Source organism: Petromyzon marinus, unplaced genomic scaffold, assembly GCF_048934315.1.
Source record: "Petromyzon marinus isolate PM22_M1 ecotype Great Lakes invasive population unplaced genomic scaffold, UKy_Petmar_22M1.pri1.0 PM_G_Scaffold_102, whole genome shotgun sequence".
NCBI classification, from domain to species: domain Eukaryota; kingdom Metazoa; phylum Chordata; class Hyperoartia; order Petromyzontiformes; family Petromyzontidae; genus Petromyzon; species Petromyzon marinus.
In genome coordinates, this window is record NW_027422654.1 from 573,222 (window position 1) to 601,042 (window position 27,821).

General features: G+C 48.7%; 1 protein-coding gene across 1 annotated transcript; it reads left to right on the plus strand.

Annotated features, from left to right (window-relative positions):
• The first annotated feature begins 417 nt into the window (after positions 1–417).
• Positions 418–27,821, plus strand: LOC142908820 (hydroxylysine kinase-like). Its single transcript, XM_076059450.1, has 7 exons — positions 418–585; positions 10,715–10,829; positions 14,369–14,695; positions 17,703–17,845; positions 24,045–24,225; positions 25,346–25,658; positions 26,521–27,821. Exons 3-7 carry the CDS (start codon positions 14,641–14,643, stop codon positions 26,693–26,695), a joined length of 867 nt encoding a protein of 288 aa, XP_075915565.1. The 5' UTR covers positions 418–585; positions 10,715–10,829; positions 14,369–14,640; the 3' UTR covers positions 26,696–27,821.

Consider the following 27,821-nt stretch of genomic DNA (forward strand, 5'->3'; position numbering starts at 1 on the left):
ATGAGAGGGGACCCCAGGGGGTGAATGAGAGGGGACCCCAGGGGGGTGAATGAGAGGGGACCCCAGGGGGTGAATGAGAGGGGACCCCAGGGGGTGAATGAGAGGGGACCCCAGGGGGGTGAATGAGAGGGGACCCCAGGGGGTGAATGAGAGGGGACCCCAGGGGGGTGAATGAGAGGGGACCCCAGGGGGTGAATGAGAGGGGACCCCAGGGGGTGAATGAGAGGGGACCCCAGGGGGGTGAATGAGAGGGGGTGGGGACCCAGGGGGGTGAATGAGAGGGGACCCCAGGGGGGTGAATGAGAGGGGACCCTGGGGGGTGAATGAGAGGGGACGCCAGGGGGTGAATGAGACGGGACCCCAGGGGGGTGAATGAGAGGGGCCCCAGAGCGGTGAATGAGAGGGGGGGGGACCCCCGTTACCTGAGACTGTTGCTCTGTGATCAGCGCCACCGCCGCCACCGCCAGCAGCAGCAGCAGCATCACGCGGCGCTCCATCAGCCTCACCCACGGGGTTCTCTCTTCAGTGCCACACTCACTGATGCTGCTGCTCATGGCGACATTAAGCAGGAAGTGACATTATCAGGTGACATTAAGAAGGAAGTGACATCGTCAGGCGACATTAAGAGTAAAGTGACATCATCAGGCGACATTAAAAGGGAAGTGACATTTTCAGGCGACATTAAAAGGGAAGTTACATCATCAGGCGATATTAACAGGGAAGTGACATCAGGCGACATTAAAAGGGAAGTGACATCAGGTGACATTAAAAGAGAAGTGACATCATCAGGCGACATTAAAAGGGAAGTGACATCATCAGGCGATATTAACAGGGAAGTGACATCTTCAACAGGTGACATTAAGAAGGAAGTGACATCATCAGGCGACATTAAGAGTGAAGTGACATCATCAAGCGACATTAAAAGGGAAGTGACATCATCAGGCGACATTAAAAGGGAAGTGACATCATCAGGCGACATTAAGAGGGAAGTGACATCATCAGGTGACATTAAGAAGGAAGTGACATCATCAGGCGACATTAAAAGGGAAGTGACATCATCAGGCGATATTAAGAGGGAAGTGACATCATCAGGTGACATTAAGAGGGAAGTGACATCGTCAGGCGACATTAAGAGGGAAGTGACATCATCAGGCGATATTAACATGTAAGTGACATCATCAGGCGATATTAACATGTAAGTGACTACGAGATTACGAGTTAAATGTTCTTGCTGTGGTTTTCACACCTGACGGTGATTGCTTGTGTTGCGGTCGAAACGTCTTAAGAATTTTATTGTTTTATGTTTTTATTATTTTATTGTTTCCCTTCTACGTGGTGACTTTACCGAAAGAACAAATAATATGAATCGCTGCAGTCACGAAATATTTAAATAATTAAATAGAATCACAAGAGATTGTGTTGCGTGCAAAAGAGAGTCGCGTAACCGATCACTCAGAAGTGGGACCTGCGCCTTTAGTGGCACCCCGACGTGAAACGAGCACACGGCACCAACTGTCCCCACCTGAAACGGAACGGGGTTTTACAATCGATGCACGTGCAACTAGTCTAAATGATTGTTGCGCACAGGAGTGCTTCAGGAGAGCATCAGCGAGGTTTTACTGTTCCTCCTCCACTGGAGGGGCGCAGGCTACAGCACAGCGGTTTACCACCAGGCACTCCGTAGTTTGGGTTGTGTGGACACAACATCGCAGGGCTGTGAGACTTCTTGAAGGAGGAGATGTGGCACATCAGCCTGTTGATGTTTTGATTTAAAGCTTTCCTTACTGCAGTAATTCATATTCTTAGCTCTTTCGGTAAAGTCACATTGAAGGGAAACAATAAAATATATATTGTGTTTTATATATATTTTATTGTTTCCCTTCAACGTTACTTTACCGAAAGAGCTAAGAATATGAATTACTGCAGTCACGAAAGCTTTAAATCAAGAGTCCATCTATGTTCTGAAAAGAGGAGGGGGGAGACGAAAAATTAATTTATGCTGTCTGAAAGCCACCGTAAGCGTGAATAATCAATTAAGACTTGAAATGGTTTATCAAATCCTTCCAATGATTGCTAAGCCAGAGTCCATCTTCTCGGTTTAAATTGTCTCTGTGTTTGTATATGTGGATAGCCTCATGAACAAATCTCTCATGGTAGCCAGATGGATTGCAAAGAACCTCTGTCTTGGAGAATTCAATGTCATGTGAGCCTACTGAATTATAACAGTGATCTGCCATGGCCGAGGTGTTGGTCCTACTGTGTTTAAGGTCTGCTTTGTGTTCACGAATGCGGTCCGAGACATGGCGTTTGGTTTCTCCAATGTAACTACTACCACAGAGGCAACTTAGTTTGTAGACACCAGGGTACTGTATGTCGTGATAGCGAACTAATGCGTATAACGCTCCCACATTTATAATGAACTTAGGTGGGTGACCACTTGATTCCCATGTCACAGGGCTATACCTAATACATGAAAACTTGAAATGAAACTTGAAATAACAGACTGTTGAGGCAATTGCTGTTGGCGAGTAGCAGCGTCTATGAAGGCTGGCACAGCACACGAGCAGTGCGTGGCCAACAGCAGGCCCGGCCACCAGAGACCCACAGGGACACACAGAGACCGACAGAGACACACAGAGACCCACAGAGACTCACAGAGACCGACAGAGACACACAGAGACCCAGAGACACCCACAGAGACATACAGAGACCAACAGACACACAGACACTCACAGAGACCCACAGGGACACACAGAGACCCGTAGAGACCCGTAGAGACTCATAGAGACCCATATAGACCCAGAGTGACTGAGACTCGTAGACACCCATAGAGGCTCAGGGACTCACAGAGACCAATAGAGACACCATCACCACAACCATCATCACAACCATGATCATCACCACCATCACAACCACCACCACGATCACACTGCACCAGGTACTCATTTAAAGCTATGCCGACCCATGGAAAGCGGTTTAAATATTCGGCACCGTTATTGGTTGTGAGTGGGGAGGAATTGAACTCTGTTCACTGGGTTCGCAACACAGCGTTGCAAGCCACCACACTGCCGCTCCCCATTAGGACGACGCACACGGCATTGACAACCTTGATGCTTCCGGTTGCTTGCGATGAAGTGACCGGTTGGCTCAGCCTGCCAAGAGCACCGAGCTGTACCGCTGAGACCATGGGTTTGAAATTCAGGCAACTTGCTTGTGATTTTAAACCAGGTTTCTCAAGCGTATTGCATTTGGCTAAATTCCAGCTGAGAATGAAAATATCAGTTTCACTCTCTTACGTGAAACATTTTTCTCGGTGGCAGGGCGTGTGGGGAGGTGCTGCTCATGACTGTTTGGGGGGGGGGGTAGTGGTGGCACGTGGCCCCCCAATGATCCGATCAAGATCCCTCATTTCGATCGGATCATTGGGGTTTACAGTGAGGGAAAAAAAGTATTTGATCCCCTGCTGATTTTGTACGTTTGCCCACTGACAAAGAAATATAATTTTAAGAAATATAATTTTAATGGTAGGTTTATTTGAACAGTAAGAGATAGAATAACAACAACAAAATCCAGAAAAATGCATGTCAAAAATGCTATAAGTTGATTTGCATTTTAATGAGGGAAATACGTATTTGACCCCCTCTCAATCAGAAAGATTTCTGGCTCCCAGGTGTCTTTTATACAGGTAACGAGCTGAGATTAGGAGCACACTCTTAAAGGGAGTGCTCCTAATCTCAGCTCGTTACCTGTGTAGTGGGTTCCAGGACACGGAGACGGCAGAATAGAAGCAGCACTATTTATTTAAACCTTAACAAGGGTTACACTATAAGGGGTAGCGGCCCCTCCACCCGTATAACTCAGGAACACACCCCAGGCTCTCTAGCCTAAGCTCTAGGCTCCCAGTTCCTCCTGGTAGGGCTCTAAGGGAGGCTATCAGATCCGGCCCTGGTTAGGCACAGATCTCGGCACCCCGCCGACCAGACCGGCCCTTAGAAGGACTCTGACTCTGGGGCTCTGGGGCTGCACCACTGGCTTGCTGTGCCGGCCCTGAAAAGGGCAGCGGTCACAGAAGTTCCAGGGTCTCACCTAGCTGGCCTTCTTTCTTCACTGGTTGCTTCAGCCTCGGGCCCCACACTCTGCCCCGAGCTCCCTGGCTCCCCGCACATTATACCCACTGGAGCCTTAGCGGACGTTGTTGTAGCCACCAAGGTGTGGGTGAACCACACCTTCCCGTGCCATGTGTTTATTCCCCATAGCACCCCTACATCACCCCCTCCCGTGTAACCCGCAGCCGTCCCGGCTGCAACAATACTCGAACAATAAACACAACAAACCCCCACCCGTGCGTGCCTCATAAGAACGAACACCCCAATAAATAACCCAACCCACCTATACAAAATTACACTATATACACATATACATTGTACCCCCCCATCAACGCAGCAAGAAAACTTAACAGTGAACAACAAGAGTAACAAGAACCATTATTACAACAAGCGGCGCATTTTGGCACGAGTCCGTTTTGCGGGTCCATCGTAGGGGGAGGGTCGGGTCGGCCCGGCAGTGGGCACCGGCTGTGCAGGTGCACCGTCTTCCGTCACCCAGGAAGGGCAAACTCCGTCCCCACCGGGTGGCGCAGGCGCGCTGGAAGCCGTCATTCTTGAGGCGCCTGAAGGTGGAACAGTTAGCGAAGCATCAAGGGCAGGTGACGAAGACGCCGTCCGGGAGTCAGCGGACACATCACATGCTCGGCCCGTGTAATGTGGTGGAGGGACGCGCGGCACCACAAACGGCTTCAGACGCGAGGGGTGTACGTACCAGCGGCGTTTCCCCCACTGGATACGAACGCACTGCGGCCGCATAACCTTCACAATAACCACAGGGCCCCTCCAAGGCCGCAACAATTTCGCCGAGGTCGCCAACGGCACCTGAGGGCAGTGCAGCCAGGCTTGATCGCCTGGTTTCCACGCATGTGTGCGTGATTGGCGCGATCGCAACCTCTCGTTGGCCTTCTGCCGAGAGGAAGAGTTTTGGGCCACTGCCTCCCGCGCCTCGGTCAACCTCAGGATATTAAATTTAACGTGGTCGGCCAATTTAGATTTTCTGCTGGTTTCTGAGACGCGGAGCTGAGTTGCAATTGGTGGGTCAACGTCGCGACCGTACATCAAAAAGAACGGCGAGAAGCCGGTTGCCGCGTGAGGAGCCATTCTATAGGCGGCCAAAACCCCCGGAATGTGAAGGTCCCAATCGGTTTGGGAGTCACACACCTGGTGACACAACATAGATGTAAGCATCCTATGCAGCCGCTCCACCATGCCATCGGTTTGTGGGTGATAGGGGGAAGTGCGAATCTTTTTCGTACCAAGAAACGCACACACCTCGTGCAGAAGGACGCCAGAGAAGTTCTTCCCTTGGTCAGTCAGCAGCCGTTCGGGAGCACCCTTGTCGAGGACATAGCCCTGGACAAAGGCCTCGGCAACGGCTGCTGCTGACTGGTTAGCGAGAGGCCATGCCATAGGCCATCGGGTGAAATATTCCACGCCAACCTGCAGGTACTTGTTACCCCTAGGGGTCGCAGGGATGGGCCCCAATATATCGAGTGTGACGAGTTCGTTAACCCGAGAGACCGTGATAGATTGTAGCGGTGGGCAGGCGCCTTTCGCTGGTGGTTTTCGTTGGGCGCACTGAGTGCATGCACCCAGGAGGTCATCCACATCCCTTGCCATACCCGGCCAGAAGAAATCCAGCTGGAGCACGGCAAGGGTCTTGTGGGTCTCCAGGTGCAAAAGCCGCTCGTGTGCGGTCCAAACGGCCTTACCCCGCAAAGCGGATGGCACCACAAGCCTGTGACGGCAGGCCCTCCCATCCCAATGCATTAGGAGCCCCTGGAGCAGCCCGTACGAATCAATCCCCGCGACCCCCCGCACGGAACCCCCTGCGCGACGACGCAACGCGAGGAGGGATGCGTCCTCCATCTGGAGGCGCCCCCATTCCGCAATGGACAACCCCAGCAAGGAGTCCGCACCTCCCTCCCCGACAGGACCCTCAGGCAAGGGGTCCTCAGTGGCAGCAGCGAGAACCGGGATATCTAAGGGGGAGCTATCCTCTTGCGGCTTACAACGCCCCGATCCCCTGAGACAAGCGCAATCTGAGGCGGGCGGCAGGCGAGACAGCGCATCCGCATTAGTGTGCCGAGCACCCTTCCGATATGTGGTCGTGAAATCATAATCCTGAAGGATTTCGAGCCATCGGGACAATTGCCCCGAAGGCTGCGTCACCCGCAAGGCATATTGTAATGCCGCATGGTCCGTACGGACAGTGAAATGCCGACCGTACAGGTATGGGCGATACTGTTGCATAAAAAATACAATAGCCAAGAGTTCCCGACGCGTGACGCAGTATCTCTGTTCCACCGGAGACAAAACCCTACTGCCATAAGCCACGACGCGTTCCACACTACAGATCACCTGTGAGAGCACACCCCCAATGCCCGTATTGCTGGCGTCTGTATCGAGCAGGAAGGGTTCCGAAAAATCGGGGTAGCTCAATGGAGGGGCCCGCACGAGAGCGTCGCGAAGGGAACAAAAAGCGACCTCCTCCTCCTGGCCCCAGTGAAATTTCACTCCCTTCGCCGTCAGAGCGTGTAAGGGCTTAGCAATGGTCGCAAAATCCGCGACGAACCGCCGGTAATAAGACGCAAATTCAATGAAACTCCTGACCTCAGCCACCGAGGTGGGGGTTGGCCAGGAGCTGACACACTGCGTCTTTGCGGGATCGGTGGATATGCCCGAGCGGCTGACGATGTGCCCCAAATAGCGTACGGATTCCCGTAGCAGGTGGCACTTTTGTGGCTTAAATTTCAAATTCGCAGCACGCATTTTGAGGAACACGGCGCGCAAGCGCAAAAGGTGTTCGTCAAATGTCTTGTTGAACACGATGACGTCATCCAGATAGATCAAACAGACGTTCCACTGTAAGCCAGCCAAAACCAGTTCCATAAGGCGCTGAAATGTCCCCGGAGCGGAGTGTAATCCCATAGGTAACCAGTTAAATTGGAATAGGCCATGTGGTGTGCGAAACGCAGTCTTTGGCTTGGACTCATCATCCAATGGGAGTTGCCAGAATCCGGATAACAAGTCCAACGTAGAAAAAAAACGTGCGCCAGCCAGAGCATCCAGAGATTCGTCCATCCGGGGAAGTGGATACGCGTCGGCCACGGAGATCTTATTAAGGCGGCGAAAATCCACACAGAATCACAAGGACCCATCGCGCTTTTTGACAAGCACTATGGGTGCTCCCCATGGACTGGTGGAAGGGGCTATAATGTCTGCAGCCAGCATGTCATCCACTGCCGATTTGACATGATCTTTTTCGGCCGGACTTAACCGAAAAGGATTCTGGCGTACCGGGGCATTGTCACCCGTGTCAATGTGGTGATGCAACAATTTCGTGCACCCAATGTCATATTTGTGTTTACTAAAGACATCGGAAAATTCCGTCAGAAGGGTGCGTAGGCCGGCACGCTGGGAGTCGGACAGATCACTTGTGCCCGAACATAGTGCGTCCATCCAACTATCGTCCCCCTCAGAATGCGGTTGAGCCAGAGGATCGGTCCCCACATTACCCATAACCGTGTCTACCACGGGGACCGGCGTCGCGTGCGTGAGCACAGTTCCCTGAGGAACGACGGCCGTCTGTACGCCAACGTTAAGGACGAGGATAAACGGGTCATCGCTCCCCTTAACGAGCGTTTAAGCGGCCACCAGATCCAGCCCGTTTTCCCCAGCCCTCGAGGGCCCTAATAGAATTCCCTGGTCCAGAACACCAGGCACGAAAGGCCGACGCAAGCGAAGGGGCACGAGCATTTGCGCCCCGGGAGGTACACGCACCGTCCGAGTGACGAACGCTTGTATCGACGCGCACGCTGCCCTTGAGGTGACAGGGGAAGGCAGGAATGTTACCCGTTGGCCCGAGGGAAGCTCGATGCAACCCTGATCAATTAGAATTTTAATCGGCATTTTGCCCAAAAAGTCCGTCCCCAACAAGCACGGAACCGCCAGCGAGGACGAGACTAATATCGGCCCGGAGAGTTTGATATCGCCAATGCAAATTTGTGCTCGAATTTGGCCTATGATACCCAGCGAACCCCCGTTCGCTGCGTAACACGGAACGGTGACTGGGAGCAAGGGGCGGCTTTGAACGGGAAGAATATTATAAATCAAGTCTGACACAATGGTCGCCGAAGCTCCCGTATCGACGAGGATACGCACCTCGACCCCGTCAATGCGACCCGCGACCACGGACGAGCCTGCCAACGCAGCAACAATGCGGTGGGCCAATTCCGTCCACTGCCCTGGCCCGAGCACCCTCTCGACCCCGCCGCCACCCAACTAACCAATGGGCGTACCCCGAGGCCCGTACACCGAAACGCGCGAGGTGGGGACAGGTGTGTGCACAGGCTGAGCATGTGGGGTGCCGCGACTTGCCGGGTTGCGATGCGGAGGCCTGTAGGCTGGAGCGCCGTCCGACCGTCCCGGCTGTCGTTGACGAGGCGCCTGGCATTCCGCAGCCACGTGGCCCTTGCGGCCACAGTTGTAGCACGTGATGAGCACCTTGGGGTGCTCCTGGCGATCCAGTGTTGTCCCAGCCGGCCTCCCTCCGGATCTCCACTCCACCGGGCGACCCGCCGCGAAGACCTCCTCGGAGGGGGGGATGGTCGGCGTCCCAGCGCACACCGCAGCTGCGCCCTTGGGGACGAGAGGTGATCGACGCTGCGCTATCAGGTGCGCGTGGATGTGTCTTGCTGCCCGCAAGTAGCACATGTCCGCGTCGTCCTCTGCGACGATGACGATCTGTAGCTCCTGGGCCAACGCCAGGAGCGTCTCCGTCACCATCGCGTCCACCCCTTCGCCGTCCATCCGCGGGAAAGCCGCTTTTGCGAGGGCCAGGAGAGCCGTGCGATACGCCAGCGGTGGCTCCTTTTGGCCCCTGCACCGCTCGTGGAAGAGTTTGCGGCAGTCCGACGATGGCCCGTAGGCTATGGTGAGGACCTGGAGCGCCGACTGTAGCGTAGATCGCGTTGATCTGGGAGCTGTGATGAGCGTAGCAAGGGCGTCATCGTCCAGCATGGCCGGTAGCGCACTCAACGTCTCGTTGTCCATCCAGCCGGCCATCTCTTGATGAGCGAGAAAGCGGCGTTGAAAGGCCCCCCCAGTCGCCGCCGTCTGAAACGAACTCCTTCAACACCGGCAGGCGTTGTTGAAATGATGGCTTCGTCTCTGAGAGGTGCCGCGCGCCATCTCCGGCCTCCCCGCCGGTGTTGGAGGGGCTGGGGACACCCATCGGCGGTCGCGCAGGTGATGACGATGCGCCCGCCTTTTGGTCCTGACAGCGGGCGTCCGTTGGTGATGACGTCACCACCGCTGATTGGCCCACAGCGTCCACGTCGAGCTGCGACCCTCCAATCGCCGTGGCGGACACTGTCATGGCGGCAAATCCGAAATCTGGTGGCTGTGTTTCGGCGGGAATGGCCGTTGAACGGCGTTCGTCTCTCTGCCGCCTTTGCGCCCGCAGCTCCGCGCGGTTGATTTCCTCCAGCGTGGAAGCCGCGGCATACAGCAGCTCAGCCAGTCGAGAGTGAGCTGCCTGCAACCCGTCCTCCATCGGCGGCCACTCCTCCAGCGGCGGCTGCTGTTGGGGCGTCTGGGGCATCCCAGGATCGTCGGCCGCGGCCTCTGGCGCAATCCCAGGCGAGCCGTCCTCCTCCTGGGGTGCCTGTGATCGGTTTGTACTCCTTGTGTTCATTTTAAGACTACTTCTGACACCAGTTGTAGTGGGTTCCAGGACACGGCAGAATAGAAGCAGCACTATTTATTTAAACCTTAACAAGGGTTACACTAGAAGGGGTAGCGGCCCCTCCACCCGTATAACTCAGGAACACACCCCAGGCTCTCTAGCCTAAGCTCTAGGCTCCCAGTTCCTTCTGGTAGGGCTCTAAGGGAGGCTATCAGATCCGGCCCTGGTTAGGCACAGATCTCGGCACCCCGCCGACCAGACCGGCCCTCAGAAGGACTCTGACTCTGGGGCTCTGGGGCCGCACCACTGGCTTGCTGTGCCGGCCCTGAAAAGGGCAGCGGTCACAGGAGTTCCAGGGTCTCACCTAGCTGGCCTTCTTTCTTCACTGGTTGCTTCAGCCTCGGGCCCCACACTCTGCCCCGAGCTCCCTGGCTCCCCGCACTTTATACCCACTGGAGCCTTAGCGGACGTTGTTGTAGCCACCAAGGTGTGGGTGAACCACACCTTCCCGTGCCATGTGTTTATTCCCCATAGCACCCCTACACCTGTATAAAAGACACCTGTCCACAGAAGCAATCAATCAATCAGATCCCAAACTCCCCACCAGTCAACGCCCTACCTGGTTGATTGACGTTGAGAGACCACGCCCACACACGTGATCGTCTAACGTGGTCGATTCCCACGTCTACACAGTCGGAATCGATTAATGAAGGTTCATTTTAGACCACTGTTGATTCCCATGTTATCCCAATACAAATCGATTTTTTTTAGCCTAAGCCACAATTAATCGATTCCAATGTTATCCCAAAGGAAATCGACTCATACATCCGTAACTCTACTATAATCGATTCCTAATGTTATCCCATTAGGAATCGGCACGAGTATAGTTAATCGAAATTTAAATCGATTTTCTCTGCAGGTGACTTGGCGTGGAGTGAATGGGGATGCGGAACTCTTCGTCCTGCACCTCGTCACGTGGTGAAGCAGCCTCGTCACGTGGTGCAGCAGCCTCGTCACGTGGTGCAGCAGCCACGGTGAGCCGAGCCGATCGACATCGGGTGCCAGGTTGTGGTGGACGTGGGGAGCGGTGGTGCAGTGGTTAGCGCACTGTGTGTGTGTGGGGAGCGGTGGTGCAGTGGTTAGCGCACTGTGTGTGTGTGGAGCGGTGGTGCAGTGGTTAACGCACTGTGTGTGTAGTGGAGAGCGGTGGTGCAGTGGTTAGCGCACTGTGTGTGTAGTGGGGAGCGGTGGTGCAGTGGTTAGCGCACTGTGTGTGTGTGGGGAGCGGTGGTGCAGTGGTTGGCGCACTGTGTGTGTGTGGGGAGCGGTGGTGCAGTGGTTAGCGCACCGTGTGTGTGTGGGGAGCGGTGGTGCAGTGGTTAGCGCACTGTGTGTGTAGTGGGGAGCGGTGGTGCAGTGGTTAGCGCACTGTGTGTGTGTGGGGAGCGGTGGTGCAGTGGTTAGCGCACTGTGTGTGTGTGGGGAGCGGTGGTGCAGTGGTTAACGCACTGTGTGTGTGTGGGGAGCGGTGGTGCAGTGGTTAGCACACTGTGTGTATGTGGGGAGCGGTGGTGCAGTGTTTAGCGCACCGTGTGTGTGGGGAGCGGTGGTACAGTGGTTAGCGCACTTTGTGAGTGAGTGTGGGGAGCGGTGGTGCAGTGGTTAGCACACTGCGTGTGTGTGGGGAGCGGTGGTGCAGTGGTTAGCACACTGTGTGTGTGTGGAGCGGTGGTGCAGTGGTTAGCGCACTGCGTGTGTGTGGGGTGCGGTGGTGCAGTGGTTAGTGCACTGTGTGAGTGAGTGTGGGGAGCGGTGGTGCAGTGGTTAGCACACTGTGTGTGTGTGGGGAGCGGTGGTGCAGTGGTTAGCTCACTGTGTGAGTGTGTGTTGAGTTTGTGTGCGTTGGGGTGGTAGCTGTGAACACAGTGGGGACTGTGGTTAGTAGTGAGTAGTACATTATTATACAGCAGTGCCTTAAACTTGTTATTAGATTCAAGTATAACGTTGCAATGACTATTGTTTGCTAAACATAACTTAACATTTTTAATGACTGAGTTGAGTTTATGCGTGCGCTGGGGTGGTAGCTGTGAACACAGTGGGGACTGTCTGTGTACTCAGTAGTGAGTAGTTCATTATTATACAGCAGTGCATCTCATACACACACACACATCTCATACACACACACATCTCATACACACACACATCTCATACACACACACGCATCTCATACACACACACACATCTCATACACACACACACACATCTCATACACACATGCATCTCATACACACACACACATCTCATACACACACACGCATCTCATACACACACACACTCGCATGCATCTCATACACACACACAAAGACAAAGACCCCCGTATAGCCTCAACAGACTCGGGGCAATGGCTGGGAGCCAACACCTATGAAGGCCGGCCCAGCACACGATGGGGTGGGTGGCCAAACACCACGCCCGGCCGCATTTGTCTCCCAAGTGGCGATGTTCACACCCTGCACCAAGTACTCATTTAAGGCTGAGTTGACTTCAAAGACGGAAACAGGAATACTTCTTCACAATTATGGCAAATCGCCTGATGAAGCTGGTTGTAATAATCAGTGAAACGTCATACTCTAATGGTAAATGTTCTGGGTTTACTATCCAATACACCAGTGTGCTGAAGCAGTAACTAATTGGCACGTTTTGTTTACGTGAAATATGCTCTGACTTTAACATAGCTATTTCTGTGACCAGTTACAAGCTAATCACTCAGCTATTTCAATGCTAAATTCTATGCTAATTCCTTTGTCAAGGGGTACCTCTGCAGATGTGTATACTTTAACTTAGCTATTTCAATGAGCCATTTCAATGCTAAATTATATGCGAATTCCTTTGTCAAGGCGCTTTGTGTTTTTCTTCTCACACAGCTTAAAGGTCGTGATCTAAGCGTGGCTTCTCTCACTCCAGCGCTGTCCTCCAGACAGTCTCGTCCCTTCACCTGATGAAGGCCGCTTGTGTTGTGGCCGAAACGTCGTGATTTTTTGTTATTTTATTTTCACCTACGTGACTTTACCCAATAGAACCAAAGAGTATATTTTATACTTTTTGCATTGTTTACAGTCTGGAAGCTACCCACATGGGAAATTTAAAGTTGTTGCATGTCGGGAAGTATGCTAAACATTTCGAACAGACACACATAATCACAAATTTCCCTTTTATATATACAGACGAAGGGGTGGGTGACAGCACCACGCCCGGCCGCCTTTGTGTCCCCAGTGGCGATGTTCACACACCACAGCAATTACTCGTTTTAGGCTGAGTCGATCTAGGGGAGGCCCAGGAGCGGTTGAAATAATCGTCATCGGTGGTGGCAGTGAGCGGGAATTGAACTCGGGTTGCCGGGTTCGTAGCGCAGTGCGCTAACCACTACACTAATTCGTTACGCTTCCACATGCGTGGATCACGTGACAGATTTGACGTCACAGCTCACTTGCCGTGCAAAAAAATGCATTATTGAGCTCCCCCCCCCCCTCCTCCCCCCAGAAAAAACACAAAAGTGTATTTTAATATTTTTTGCGTGGTGTACAGTCTGGAAAGTACCCACATGGCAAATTTCAAGTTTGTTGCATGTCGGGAAGTACGCTAAACATTTTTAACAGACACACATAATCACAACTTTGCCTTTTACATATGTATGGAGATAATTTCGGCCAGGGCTGCCCTGTGTCAGCGACTCTGAAAAACCTGCTGACACCCGGCACACCACGTCCCGTGTGTACCTTTCGCTATCGCCGTGGCTACCGGGGCTGTGCTGCCCACTCCACTTCGCACCAGCGACCCGGAAAATATTCAGTGACAGATTAAGCCCTGATTATTATTCACACAATTACACATCCAGTGGAATTTGAACACGTGATTTTGTGCTTACGGGACAAGGTGTTTACTCGGTGGGCCATAGCTGCAGCTCCCCAATGCTGCATAAACCCATGGTTCTTGTTATAATTCCAGTTACAGTAATGCTACTTTATCAGGCACTGGCTGTATTTCCACTGAAATACACAAGGAGAATTCTCTGTTATTACGAATCTTATATCTGACATGTTTAAGTGGTGCTTTTCTGTTCGGTGAAATGTGTTGCTATTAAATGTGATGCGAGCAAAGAGACGTGTTTATTGATCGCTGATCGATCGATTGACTTCATGGCCAAGCGGTAGCGCGTTGCAGATGTTTGTGGTACGAGTCCCACGACCGCCCCGGTTAACGCTGTGGGTGTATGAACTGTAAATATTGCGCACTGTCTGCTTCACAGTCGGATGCTAAAGATCTCGGAGATGTAATTTAAATAAGTAGTATGCCACGTGTGTCGGCACAACTCTGTAAATGCGACAACTACTGTGGGCTGTCCGTGAAGCGTAGCGCCTCCAGGGTGTAGCCTCGTGTGTACTCTGAGCTTGTTTCGCACCGTACGTAGCCAACCGTGCTCATCGGAGGCGCCTTGCGCTGCACGAATGGAGCGAACGCCAACGTGCACTCGCAAAACCCAAAAGCTTTTTGATTGCCCTCGTTTTGTCCGTTGAAGACGATGCAAGCCGCGCCGCAGGACGATGGCCGCGAGCACGAGAAGCCGTGCCTCAGCGAGTCCCGCGCGGCGGAGCTGGTGGAGCGCCTCTACGGGGTGAGCGTGGCGGGGGTGAGCCCGCTGGCGAGCTACGTCGACCAGAACTACCGCGTGCTGGCGCGCGACGGTCGCCAGTTCGTGCTCAAGGTCACCAACACGTGGGACAGCCAGCGGCCGCAGATGCTCGAGGTGCAGATGGCTATGATGAGGTTCCTGCGGGAGAGGGGCTTCCCATGCAGGAGGTGGTGGACAACATCAGCGGGAAGATCATGTCGCTCGAGAGCATCGGTGAGCTGCGCCTGCGTGGGTCCCGGGAGCAGAGACATTGGAGAAGAGATGTACATAATACTAAATCTTGTTCTACTTGATGTGCGTCTCCATCTCCCTTTGTCTCCCCCTACATGCTAAGGCCTCGGCACAGAGACCCTATCTCTCTGTGCTCCGTACGTTGTGTCTCTCTTTGTGTCTCTGTGTGAACTCCCTTCTACTTAGGTGTCTGTATATATATCTGCGGTTCTATGTTTCCTCTCTCTCTCTTAAATTTAGCTCTTCTATGCCTGATGATGATTGCTTGCGTTGCAATCGAAACGTCGTATGCTATTATGTAATTTTATTATTATTTCTTATTTCTACGTGACTTTACTGAAAAAAACCAGAGTCATTCCTGCAGTCACGAAAGTGACAAATCAAGTTTAATAGATGTACAGTGCAGTACAATTGATTTTGCTGCAACTGAACTCTGGCCCCCACAACATAGCACCACGCAGCAGCCTGTGATGCCTGTTTAATGCACGATTGTCACCCATAGAAGCCCTAATCCAGGCTCAACCTGCTTAGCTTTCAGATCTTATGATAGGGCACATTCCAGGTGATTTAGTCATAGGCTGATAGTAATCATACGAACACAGCATTGGTTTATACTTGCAAAGACAACGATCAATATCCGAGCATGAGGCGGTGGTATAATACTGGGTCGCACTCCACTGACGATAAGTGATGTAAAAGGATCATACTTTTTAGTTTTTGTGAGGTTGGTGGATGTAACGCACTGCTTGTTGGTACTGGCCCAAGGTCCACATTGTGATATTTTGTAAATTCTTCATATATATTAAAAAAACAATGTTTGGTGTGTGGGATGAAACTGGAATGACTGCTCACAGCAAAGCCACACGGACGAGACGATAACATCTGTGGTGAGAGATCAGAAGCACACTTGCTGTTTTCTCATCTACTGACCTGCAGGTTGGTAGATATAATGTTTGTACAGTTCACCGACGCCGCCATTCGCCAACTGCACAGTGTGTTCCACCTCCCCACACCTCCGATGAGCACGGTTGGCTACGTACGTATGGTGCGAAAGAATTTCAACATACTTACAAAACCTAAATCGTAATTTTTGTTTCTGCTTATCTTCCCACGAGACCCTGAGAAGCAAACGTCAAACTCTTTGCATCGAGTTCCGGATTGGCTGACAAGGGGAACACGTCAAACCAAAACCATGTATTACATGAACAAGCATAGACGGGAAAGATATGTCACAAGCGATATATTGTAGAGATATGAGAGAGATTTATTCATGATAAAGGTTTTTGGGTGAGATCGCGTTATTTATAAATGTGTCATAACCCTCCACCACCCGACATAGCCAAACAGTAAAAAAATGTGTCACGTTGACAACAGACAAAATAGTTCACTACTTTAGCCCACCGGTGTGATGAAGAGTGAATCCACAACATTTACAATATTTGAATACGACGTTTCGCTGGTAATTACATCCAGCATCATCAGGCAATTCGCCAGAATGGTGAAGCCCTCACTTGCTCCTGGTCTTAAATAGAGCAGCAGGGTCATGTCATCATTTAACTCATTCAGAGAGAGATTTAATCAGAAATATGATATTTATATGGAAGAGATAGGAGAAAGATCTATCCGCAAGAGGAGAGATTTAGAGAAATGCAAACATGTCGATACAGAGCTTATCTCTCCCCCACACCCACTTCGACCTGCATCGCATCACTTCTATTAATATTATTATTATTGTAATCATCATCGTTACACTTGTTTTCACAGCAGAGCCTCACTGAATATCGGGAGGGTCTTGTCAAACTTTTCAGTTGGGGGGCGGGCGTGGGGGCGACGGTTGTCGTGTGTAATTTCAAGTGAGTATTGCTGACTGAGACATGTACTTAATTAGTTCCTGTAAGGCGTGGCGGGATAGTTGTCCTGTAGACCAGAATGAATTAATTTTGGTGGTTCGGGCTTGGCCCACGGGCTGTAGTTGGGACAACACTGGGCTGCTAAACATTTGTAAAGCAAAGTGCTTCATAGCTCATCAGATTCCTCCAGTAAAAGTACATATTCTGATTATAATGCCTGGGCTAGCAGCGCTCCTTTAAACCCAGGCTCGGGGTTCATCGCGTGAGCTGACATCACCGCCCAACGCCGTGTTTGGAATGCGAAGATCACGGAAAGCCGCTGACCCTTATATTTACGTGATGGAACGAGCGATAAAAGTCGCCTCCTGATGCAGATGGGCCCCCATTCACCCTGCTCCTAAGTAATTTGCTCAAGCTGAACCCAGGGAATTCAGCTAGACTCGTGTGCTGACGTATCCATTCTGGCCCGAACCTGGGCGAATTGCCCGCGGTTCCGGTCAGCGTGCGCTAAGGCACGAGGGTTGCATGCCACGTTGCAACTTTGGCCGATGCCTTACGCATGGGTGTGGCGAGGTATTATTCCTCTCAAATGCTTTATTTAGCTATAGCGGTTTAGACAACAAGGCCATATAGGAATGCGAATTTCGGAATGCGTTCGTGTTATTAATTTCTGCGTTAATAGTACCGTGAAAGAAAGTCATGAGAAAAAAATCACTCCAATTTACTATTTTTTTTGGGGGGGGGGGGGGGGGAACAGAAATACTCGTTTCAAGTTGCTTGAGAGATTGGCGTTTTAAAGACTACACGAATTTTATGTGCGTTATATATCGGACTTGGCACGTTCATTATTGTTATTAACCATTTAATGCTGAGCAGCAAATTGTCGCTTAATTTCCTAAAAAAAGAATAGTAGCCTTGGCTATCAGTTGAGCAATTCATTAGAGACCCTGTGTAGTATAGCACGTGGGTAATGAACACAGGGCGCAAAGTGGTGAGTTGACACTTTGGCCAGACCTTGGAGGTTCCGATATCAGCTTCCGAACAGCTTTTTATGTTCCAGCAAAAGGAAGCGACGGTGAGATTTCACTAACCGTGGTGACCTCTTGACCTCGGTGGCGACTCCTGCTGTGAATTCTCAGACTGCGGCGAAGGAGAGAAGGAGTTCAACGTGCGGCTGCTCACGAACCTGCCCGGCGTGCTGCTGTCCAGGGTGCTGGTGGATGGCAGCCTGTACTACCAGGTGGGCAAGCTGGCAGCGAGCATCCACCAAGCCCTGCAGCAGGTACGAGCGCACGAGCGCCTCTTGACAGGTGACGTGAGACTGCAGGGATTCATATTCTTGTTGCTTTCGGTAAAGTCACCACGTAGAGGGGGAAACAATAAAATAATAAAAAATATAAAACAATAAAATTCTCACGACGTTTCGACTGCAACACAAGCAATCGTCATCAGGTGTGAAAACCACAACAAGGAAATTTGAAAAAAAAAATTATTGCTGTGGTTTTCACGCCTGATGATGATTGCTTGTGTTGCAGTCGAAACGTGAAAATTCTATTGTTTATATTTGTTTTATTTTATTGTTTCCCTTCTACGTGACTTTACCGAAAGAAACAAGAATATGAGAATATTCGCCAAAGTAAAAAGCCAAAAAAGAAATAACTCGCAAATTACTTCATTGGGAAATGCGGAGCGATAGTTTCCCCAACCCCTTACTGCGACAATCTTCAAAAAAAACTCTTGAGTTTCGGCGAGCCTTTTCTCTCGGTAAGCAAGTGTAATGTGACGTAACGAGCCCACTTGCTCGGAACGTACGCAGCTGTTCATAATTAGCAACGTGAGAGTCCTTCCAAGTGATCGAATGACTGGTTTTCAAGCGGCGTATTTTTGGTTTAACATGTAGGCTTTCGAGACCAATATTATTCATAATAAAGGTTTTTGGGTTAGATCGCGTTTATTTATAAATGTGTCGTAACCCTCCACTACCCGACACGGCCAATCAGCAAAAAAAGTGTCACGTTGACAAAAAGACAAATAATTCACTACTTTAGCCCACCGGTGTGTTGAAGAGTGAATCCACATTTACAGTTTGAGTACGACGTTTCACTGGTAATTACATCCAGCATCATCGGGCAATTCTCCAGAATGGTAAAGCCCTCGCTTGCTCCCGGTTTTATATAGAGCAGCAGGGTGACGTCATCACTTAACTCATATCAGCTTCAGTGATTAGAGGCGGAGGGGGGGGTATTGTAATTATATAATCGATTAGTAATCAGTCATTGGTTATGATTAGTAATGAGTTGTAGATTAGTAATTCTTTCCATCAAAATGTAATGTGTATTATTTAATAATATGCTTCCAGGCCGCACTAAGCCTGTAGCTGTCAGAGCGATTAAAGTTATTCTTGTTCCTCTCAATTTCAATGGATTCTCAAATTAGTCTTTGCCAGTAATAATTAGTTTTACACACCACTGCAACGTTGTCAAAGTCAATTCAGTGTCCTTGTTGACAAGCATGTTCTGCCACTGCCGACAGTTGTGTTTGAGATAATTTAATATTTCTCTGATGTTCTTTTAGTCTTACGCTGATGTTACGTCCCGTCTGTCCAATGTAGCAGCTGCCACATAAACAATGAATCCGATATACACCTTCTGTTGATAATTTAGGTAATGCGTCTTTAGTCCCAGATGCTAGTTTTTTTTATTTTGTGTACTGTACCAAATCTTGCTTTTGCAAAACACGGGCTAATTTGTCAGTTACTCCCGAGATATATGGATTTTTTATTGTTTTAACAATCTGGTCGCTTTCAGCAGTATTGCTTTGCAATCGTGATTTGGCATTCAGTGCTCTGTTAATTTGAGCATTATTGTAGCCATTCTGTCATAGTGCGTCTTTAACGTGGTTAACCTCTCTCACTAGACTCTCACCATCTGACACTGTTTTAGCCCGATGTATGAGCGTCTTGATAAGAGAGGATTTCTGAGCTGGATGATGATGTGATTCTGCATTCAGATAGGTATCAGTGTGCGTTTGCTTTCTGTAAACGCTGTGTGTTATTTTACCGTTTAGGCCATGTCCAAGCAAAATATCTAGGAATGGGAGTGTGTTATTCACCTCCATTTCCATGGTGAATTGGATGGCCGGGTTTTGTGCATTGAGATGATTTAGAAAATCATTCAGTGTATCTTTAGCATGTGGCCAGACAACCAAAGTGTCACCCACATATCTAAACCAAAAGGATGGTTTTAATGTGCTCGAGGCAAGTGCTCTTATTTCAAAGTTTTCCATGTACAAATTTGCTGTAGCAGGGGATAAAGAAGAACCCATTGCTGCTCATTCCTTTTGTTTAAAGAAATTCCCTCTCCATAAGAAGTAAGTGTTATTTAAACAATGGCCAGCAAGTTTCGGAATATCTTTTGGTAAACCGGTATTCTTTACTAGTGTATCAAGTAATTTAAGCGATTCGTCCACTGGAACCTTAGTGAATAGAGAAATCACATCAAAACTTACCAGAATATCATCAGGAGTAAGTTTAATATCTTTAAGCACATTCACAAGATGTTCTGAATTTATTTTTTTATGAATGAAGATGTCCTACCGATGTAGGGCTGTATTTGTTGGGTTATATATTTTGCTAATTGATATGTGGCAGAGCCAATTGTACTGACTATGGGTCGTAATGGGATGCCGATTTTATGAATCTTTGGTAGCCCATAGATTCTAGGTGGTTTTGAGGCCCTTGGCTTAATTTGGTATTGCTCATTTTTAGGGATTAATGAATTTGCAATTATTGCAGTGGTCTTACGTTCTAAAGTATTAGTTGGATCTCGTTTAATTTTAATGTAGGTACTTTCCTCTAGTAAATTTCTAATTTTATTATCATAATCGGCTCGTGACATCACTACAGTAGTGCGGCCTTTATCAGCTGCTAGGATTTGGATATCCTTGTTTACACGCAGCTCTCTTAAGGCTTTTGCCTCGTTAGAGCTAATATTTACTTTTGGAACTTTGCTATTCTCAATTATTTTAGCAATCTCATGTCTAGTCATCTCTGCCTCATTATGTGGAAGGAGTCTAACTGCTGATTCTACCTCAGCAATTATCTCATCCACTGGAATTGTGTGTGGGGTAACGGCAAAGTTAAGGCCTTTAGAAAGGATAGAGACCATGTCACCGGTTAATACAGTGTTAGTCAAGTTCAGTACGGTTTTGTTTTTAAATTTTTGGTTTTCAGTAGGGATTTGTTTATTATGTAGTCTAGAAAATGTATTAATTTGGTTAGTTTTTGTTAGTTTAAACACATTATGAGCCGATTGTTGTGTTATGTTATCGATTATATTCCAATAATGCATAGATACACTATTGCTTATATCTAAGTGTAACTGCTTTAGCGATTCCGAAATGTAAGATAATTCACTCCTATTGTGCTGTATTCTCTCTATTAATAATAATTCGCTAGCTTTGTGTAGTATTTGGTTAGCTTTAGAAGACTTTATGTGATGTGTTATTTTAACTGCGTTTGGTATTACCTTTGAATCTCTGCACCTTTTGAGGAACGCCAGTGAAGATATCAATTTCATCCGCTTAATGCGGAGCTTCTCCAATTTTCTGGTTTTAAGAAAAGTATCCTCCCCATAGAAGTTAGTCAGTTTAACATGTAGGCTTTCGCGACCAATATTATTCATAATAAAGGTTTTTGGGTTAGATCGCGTTTATTTATAAATGTGTCGTAACCCTCCACCACCGGACACGGCCAATCAGCAAAAAAAGTGTCACGTTGACAAAAAGACAAATAATTCACTACTTTAGCCCACCGGTGTGTTGAAGAGTGAATCCACATTTACAGTTTGAGTACGACGTTTCGCTGGTAAATACATCCAGCATCATCGGGCAATTCGCCAGAATGGTAAAGCCCTCGCTTGCTCCCGGTTTTATATAGAGCAGCAGGGTGACGTCATCACTTAACTCATATCAGGTGCAGTGATTAGAGGCGGAGGGGGGGGTATTGTAATTATATAATCGATTAGTAATCAGTCATTGGTTATGATTAGTAATGAGTTGTAGATTAGTAATTCTTTAAATCAAAATGTAATGTGTATTATTTAATAATACGCTTCCAGGCCGCACTAAGCCTGTAGCTGTCAGAGCGATTAAAGTTATTCTTGTTCCTCTCAATTTCAATGGATTCTCTAATTAGTCTTTGCCAGTAATAATTAGTTTTACACACCACTGCAACATTGTCAAAATCATTTGACTGTCCTTGTTGACAAGCATGTTCTGCCACTGCCGACAGTTGTGTTTGAGATAATTTAATATTTCTCTGATGTTCTTTTAGTCTTACGCTGATGTTACGTCCCGTCTGCCCAATGTAGCAGCTGCCACATAAACAATTAATCCGATATACACCTTCTGTTGATAGTTAGGTAATGCGTCTTTAGTGCAAGATACTAGTTTTTGAATTTTGTGTACTGTACCAAATCTTACTGTAATGTTTTGCTTTTGCAAAACACAAAATAACACAGCGTTTACAGAAATCAAATGCACACTGATGCCTATCTGAATGCAGAATCACATCATCATCCAGCTCAGAAATCCTCTCTTATCAAGATGCTCATACATCGGGCTAAAACAGTGTCAGATGGTGAGAGTCTAGTGAGAGAGATTAAACACGTTAAAGACGCACTACGACAGAATGGCTACAATAATGCTCAAATTAACAGAGCACTAAATGCCAAATCACGATTGCAAAGCAATACTTCTGAAAGCGACCAGATTGTTAAAACAATAAAAATTCCATATATCTCAGGAGTAACTGACAAATTAGCCCGTGTTTTGCAAAAGCAAAACATTACAGTAAGATTTGGTACAATACACAAAATTCAAAAACTAGTATCTTGCACTAAAGACGCATTACCTAACTATCAACAGAAGGTGTATATCGGATTAATTGTTTATGTGGCAGCTGCTACATTGGGCAGACGGGACGTAACATCAGCGTAAGACTAAAAGAACATCAGAGAAATATTAAATTATCTCAAACACAACTGTCGGCAGTGGCAGAACATGCTTGTCAACAAGGACACTCAATTGATTTTGACAATGTTGCAGTGGTGTGTAAAACTAATTATTACTGGCAAAGACTAATTAGAGAATCCATTGAAATTGAGAGGAACAAGAATAACTTTAATCGCTCTGACAGCTACAGGCTTAGTGCGGCCTGGAAGCGTATTATTAAATAATACACATTACATTTTGATTTAAAGAATTACTAATCTACAACTCATTACTAATCATAACCAATGACTGATTACTAATCGATTATATAATTACAATACCCCCCCCTCCGCCTCTAATCACTGCACCTGATATGAGTTAAGTGATGACGTCACCCTGCTGCTCTATATAAAACCGGGAGCAAGCGAGGGCTTTACCATTCTGGCTAATTGCCCGATGATGCTGGATGTATTTACCAGCGAAACGTCGTACTCAAACTGTAAATGTGGATTCACTCTTCAACACACCGGTGGGCTAAAGTAGTGAATTATTTGTCTTTTTGTCAACGTGACACTTTTTTTTGCTGATTGGCCGTGTCGGGTGGTGGAGGGTTACGACACATTTATAAATAAACGCGATCTAACCCATAAACCTTTATTATGAACAACGTATTTTTGTTGTTTCCCCCCCAAATTTTATTCCAAGCGTCGGGGTGGAGCGGTGGCGCAGTTGTGCGCACACTGCGCTACGAACCCGGCCACCTGAGTTTTATTTCCGGCCACGGCTAACATTCGTGGCAAGTGATATCTGAACCAGTCCTGCCCCCCCCCCACCCCCCCTTGTCCTCTATCCTTCACCAACCTACACTGACCAGTTTGGCGAAGTATGGTCAAACACCCTACATGACCAACACTGAATACGGCAGTGCCTTGATAAGGGCTGTATGAGTTGTGCTAATTGGTGCCATGTCATGAGATGGAAAAAAACATCTCATTCTGTGCATCACCTCTGGTTAGAGAATGGCCCACAGAAGGTGATCTCACAAAACTACTTCTCAGATCCATTCAAGTGTCCTGTTATTCACAAATACCAATCAAACATTTGCCAGCCGCACGCAGGACTTGGGCAGCCCCACCCTCAGCTGCATAATAAGTCTAGATTTTTAGCTTTCGTGACTGCAAGGATTCATACTCTTTGGTTTTTTCGGTAAAGTCACGTAGGTAAAACTATAAAATGATAGAATGAAAAAAAATGTAGTTTTTTCATTTATTCTTTTATTTTATAGTTTTACCTACGTGACTTTACCGAAAAAAACCGAAGAGAAAATAATAAGTCAAGGAGAACATCTTTTCTGAAACGAAGACTATCCTTTGCTAGCTTGACGTTTTGCTGCCTTTAACTTACATGTGTACTCAACTGGCCAATGCTATGTTAATCTCGTATTGCATTTTTTGTCATCTTACCGCCTTCGTTTTTAAACATCTGCATAGTTTGAGCACCCGTTCCTGCACTCCCTGCAACGAGACGATTTCATCTGGAACCTATCAAACACCCACCTGCTCGAGTCCTACCTCTTCACTCTGGACGGCGACCCCAACCAGGGTCTGGTCAGGGAGGTCATCGCCAAGTTCCGCGAGGAGATCCAACCCAACCTGCACAAGTTTACCAGATGTACGCTCGCCTCGCAGCTTCACCCGGGACGTAGCTCCATGCCTCAGGGGGCGAGGGGCGCTTCAGGCCACCGACGAGGCCTTGAAGCCACGACGGGTGCCGCGTACGTGTGTACGTTGAACTTCTTTTGCACCGTACGTAGCCAACCGTGCTAATCGGAGGTGCGGGGGAAGGACAACAAACTAAACACAAAAAATCAGTTCAAAAATAAATTAGTGTTCAATCTAGGTTTAAAAGTGCATAGCTCCAGTGCCTTCCTAATATCGGAAAGAAGAGCTTTTCAGACGGCCGCAGAAGTGCATCTGAAAGCGCGCGATGCGGTGACCGTCTTTGTTTGTTCGATGGTTAGCCAAAAGCCGCTGCGAGGATCACCCGAGTTCGCATGATGGTTTATGCTGCTTGACGAGATCAGCAAGGTATTGTGATTCATTTGTGGCAAGCATTTTCTTTGCAATGTGCTTTACGTGATTACTTTTACCCAGCATACACAGATGCATTACAAGGCATGCATGTAATGGGGAACACTCGCACAGACACTGATCACAGGTGAAATCAAATGACAGGGTTATTACATTCAGACTACCAAATCATTTTTCAATGCATGCTAAATTGTGTTCAACAGTTTTTGTTACACATATACTCTTAATAATAATGTACAGCCCTTTGTCAATGCACTATCTGGACGAAGGCTTTCCCAGGCTGTGTAGGGTCATGGGGGTTGTTTTGCCACCTTCACCATGCTGGTCAGTGAGGATGTAGGTAGGATCCCAGGACTGGTTCAGATATCAGTGATGTTCTCCATGGCCGGGAATCAAGGGCTCGTGATGCGGTGTGCATACCACTACACACCGCTCCATATCTCGCCCCCGTGCAGGGTTGTACGACGCTGGTGGGTTATTGTAATTCTGTGCCTTTGAAGGCAGGAGAAGAAGTTGGTGATTCACTGAGACTCTGCGGGGGCCATTCTTAGACTCGCACACGCGGCTTGCGCAACCCCAATCGTGCAGCCGGAATAAAAACGTCACGGGCACGAACGATGACGACGGCGACGAGGGGAGGACGGTCAACAATAAAAGACAACGGACGAAATCAAATTCGACGTTTTCCCCCCTCGCCGCAGGCATAATCCATGGTGACTTCAATGACGACAACATCCTGGTGCAGGAGGTGGCCGCAGGAAGCGAGCAGCAGCAGCAGCAGCAGGGGCCCAAGTCGGCGGAGGGAGCGCCGCGGCACCGCGTCTCTGGCATTGTGGACCTCAACTCGATGATGTTCGGCTACCACGTGTACGACCTGGCCATAGCCATCATGTACATGATGGTGGAGAGCGGCGAGGCGATGGAGGCCGGGGGTCACGTCCTGGCCGGCTACGAGAGCGTGCAGGCCCTCACCGAGGACGAGAGGAGGGCCGTTTACTTCCTGGTGGCGTGCAGGTAAGAGCGGAGGGGGGCCGGGGCAGTTCGGGTCGGGTCTGCCCGGATCGCCGTTGGCCGCATCGGGAAACGTTGGCTTCAAAAACCTGTGGCGGTTGCGTAACGAGAATTAATCCAGGTCTGGCGAGAATCCGATAAACTCGATGATTGTGCGGCAAAAAAAAAGTGCTTTATTTTCTTTGGTTCTTTCGGTAAAGTCACGTAGAATGAGAATAAAATAATAAATTGATAAAATAACAATAATATTCTCACGACGTTTCGGCCACAACACAAGCGGCCTTCATCAGGTGAAGGGACGAGACTGTCTGGTAGGACAGTCCAAAGAAGATGAATCATTGCAGTCACGAAAGCTTTAAATCGAAACGTGCTCTATTATTTATTTAAAGCTCTTCATCAGACCAATGATGAATGAAGGTCTTGCCAATGCCATGTCGATCGTCGCGGTAGTTGACCATACTTCACCATGCTGGTTAATGTGTGTTGGTGAACGGGGGGGATCAGTAACAGTTAAGACATAATAATGCTGATTACCATGATGTTGCTAACAGCACTTTTACGGATGCTGCTGATGACGGTGATGATGATTATAGAAAAGACACTCATAGCGATGTTGTTTACGATCATGTTGCTGATCACACTGCTGCTGCTGCTGGAGACGAGGAAGATGAAGACAGCGACTTTCCTTCTGCTGGCACTTCTGCTGCTGACCACGAGACTTGATCCAACTATGGCTGCAATTCCTGGACGCTAAAATCCCAGCCGATCAACAAGTCGGCAGCAAAAACCCTCTTGAATAACAAACGATATTAACCGTCACGACAGCAACGGCGACAACAACAACATGGTCTACTTTTCCCCGCAGGTTCTGCCAGTCGCTGGTCATGGCCCGCTACACGATCCTGCGATACCCGCAGAACGCCGACTACCTGCTGATAACGGCGCGCACCGGCTGGGTGAAGCTACGCGAGCTCTGGACCAGGGGCCTGGAGGACATGCAGAGGCTGTGGTCCGATATTGCGGCACGGTACAGAAACTAGAACCGCGGTGGAAATCGAGACGGACGGCGAGGAGAGAGAAGGGGGAGTTTGGGGTCGGGGGGGGCCCACCGTGAGACACGTCCTCCCACTCGCCCCACCGGTACCTCCCGAGGCTTCGCAAGGAACCGGTTTCAACTTGAACGTGGCGCCGTTGGTTTTGGACACGTGCGATCTTTGAATACGGAATCTGAAAAATGTGAATTGCTCATGCCAGGCACTTAATGCATAGGGGAGGTTTTTCGTAGCTTCAGGTTAGGAACGTATTGTTGCTGCATCCAGCGCTGTTGACAAAACGGCATTCACATGCGCATCCGTGGGTGATAATAATAATAATACTGTCAGAATATTTTTTTCCCGTTCATTTACTCAGGAAATCCTGACTGTTTCTGAGATTTTGTATTCATGAAGTTCCAGCGTTCAGATGTTCGACCAATTCCTTTGTAGCTTGTTTGGCTCGTGAGAGGAAACCGGAGTAACTCGGAGATTACCTGTGCATACGAAAGGTGGTGGGGGGGGTAACACTCGACAACTGCATAGATGTTTTATATTTTTATTATTTTATTGTTTCCCTGCTACGTGACTTTACAGAAAGAACCAAGAATATAAAAAGCGTCACCGTACACCGACATCTGTTGGCCAACTTGCAGCGCAAGGCATAAAACGTCTGCTTTTCCCAGACAGTCTTCAAATTAAGCACTAAACCCAGGCTCTTCCCCGGTTGAGCTTCAAAGATCTGACGAGATTTGGTGCATTCTGGGTTAATTTTGTTATTTTGTGAGTTGCAGTTGCATTCAGATATTTTTGTTAATCTAAACTACAGTTGACCTTAGAACCCTCAGACACGGGCGTGGGGAGTCCTGGCCTCGTGAAAGATCAGTCGACTTTCTTGCGTTGCCATGACCTTCCACTCGGCGGACTTTGGGAACGGTAGTGTGGTGGGGGTGGTGGGTGTTTGATGATTTTGCTGTAAAGGTTTCCTCTACAAAAGTGGGACACTCCTGGGTTTTGCCACCAAGTACTAAGTCATGTTTTGCAGAGGGGTCAAATACTTATTTCCCTCATTAAAATGCAAATCAATTTATAACATTTTTGACATGCGTTTTTCTGGATTTTTGTTGTTATTCTG